At 39.4% G+C, this 542-nt stretch overlaps 1 protein-coding gene across 1 annotated transcript in view; it reads right to left on the bottom strand.

Annotated features, from left to right (window-relative positions):
• Nucleotides 1–92: 92 nt before the first annotated feature.
• LOC106519707 (general transcription factor IIF subunit 2) overlaps nucleotides 93–542 on the bottom strand; it is a gene marked incomplete in the record, with an annotated part of 61,379 nt that continues 60,929 nt past the window's right edge. The window contains 1 exon segment of the mRNA XM_014011480.1: nucleotides 93–409. Coding sequence (XP_013866934.1) covers nucleotides 275–409 — 135 coding nt within the window.

Here is a 542-nt window from a genome sequence, read left to right as displayed (position 1 = left end):
GTTGTCTGCTTTTAGGGGAGAAAAAAATAAATAAAAATACTGTCTGGCAGAAAAGTGACCTCTGCAGGAAAATAAAAGACAGTATTGTTTTGTCACAGTTTCATAACAGATTTAATCCAACAAAGCTGACTTTACATKTGCCAGACGTTTCACAAACATCGAACAACTCAAAAATCCACTGTGATAAACATAAAATATTTAACAGAAAACTAAAAAATTAGGACAAAACTACAATGCCTTTTTTACACCTGATGAAGCGGAGAACCTCCTGGTTCTAGGCGTTCTGTGATTCCTCCTCTTCCTCAGCAGGATGGTAGTGTCGGTACTCCGGCTTCAGCTCCCAGCTGCTTTTGTGAGCTCCTTTGCGGTTGCAGACKCCAATTTCCCTCATGATGTCTTTGAGATACGACTGCACGGGACAGGAGGAAATCGGAGCTGATTACACAGTTATGGACTCAAATCTCTGTGATAGTGCCTGTGACATCAACAATTTTGTAATAATACAAATGCAAAAAGAAAAAAAATGTATAGGTCTTCTGGAC

Source organism: Austrofundulus limnaeus, unplaced genomic scaffold (assembly GCF_001266775.1).
Source record: "Austrofundulus limnaeus strain Quisiro unplaced genomic scaffold, Austrofundulus_limnaeus-1.0 Scaffold81, whole genome shotgun sequence".
In the NCBI taxonomy this organism is placed as follows: domain Eukaryota; kingdom Metazoa; phylum Chordata; class Actinopteri; order Cyprinodontiformes; family Rivulidae; genus Austrofundulus; species Austrofundulus limnaeus.
Note: the sequence above shows the minus strand (reverse complement) of the source record. Positions and strands in the feature narration are given on the sequence as shown.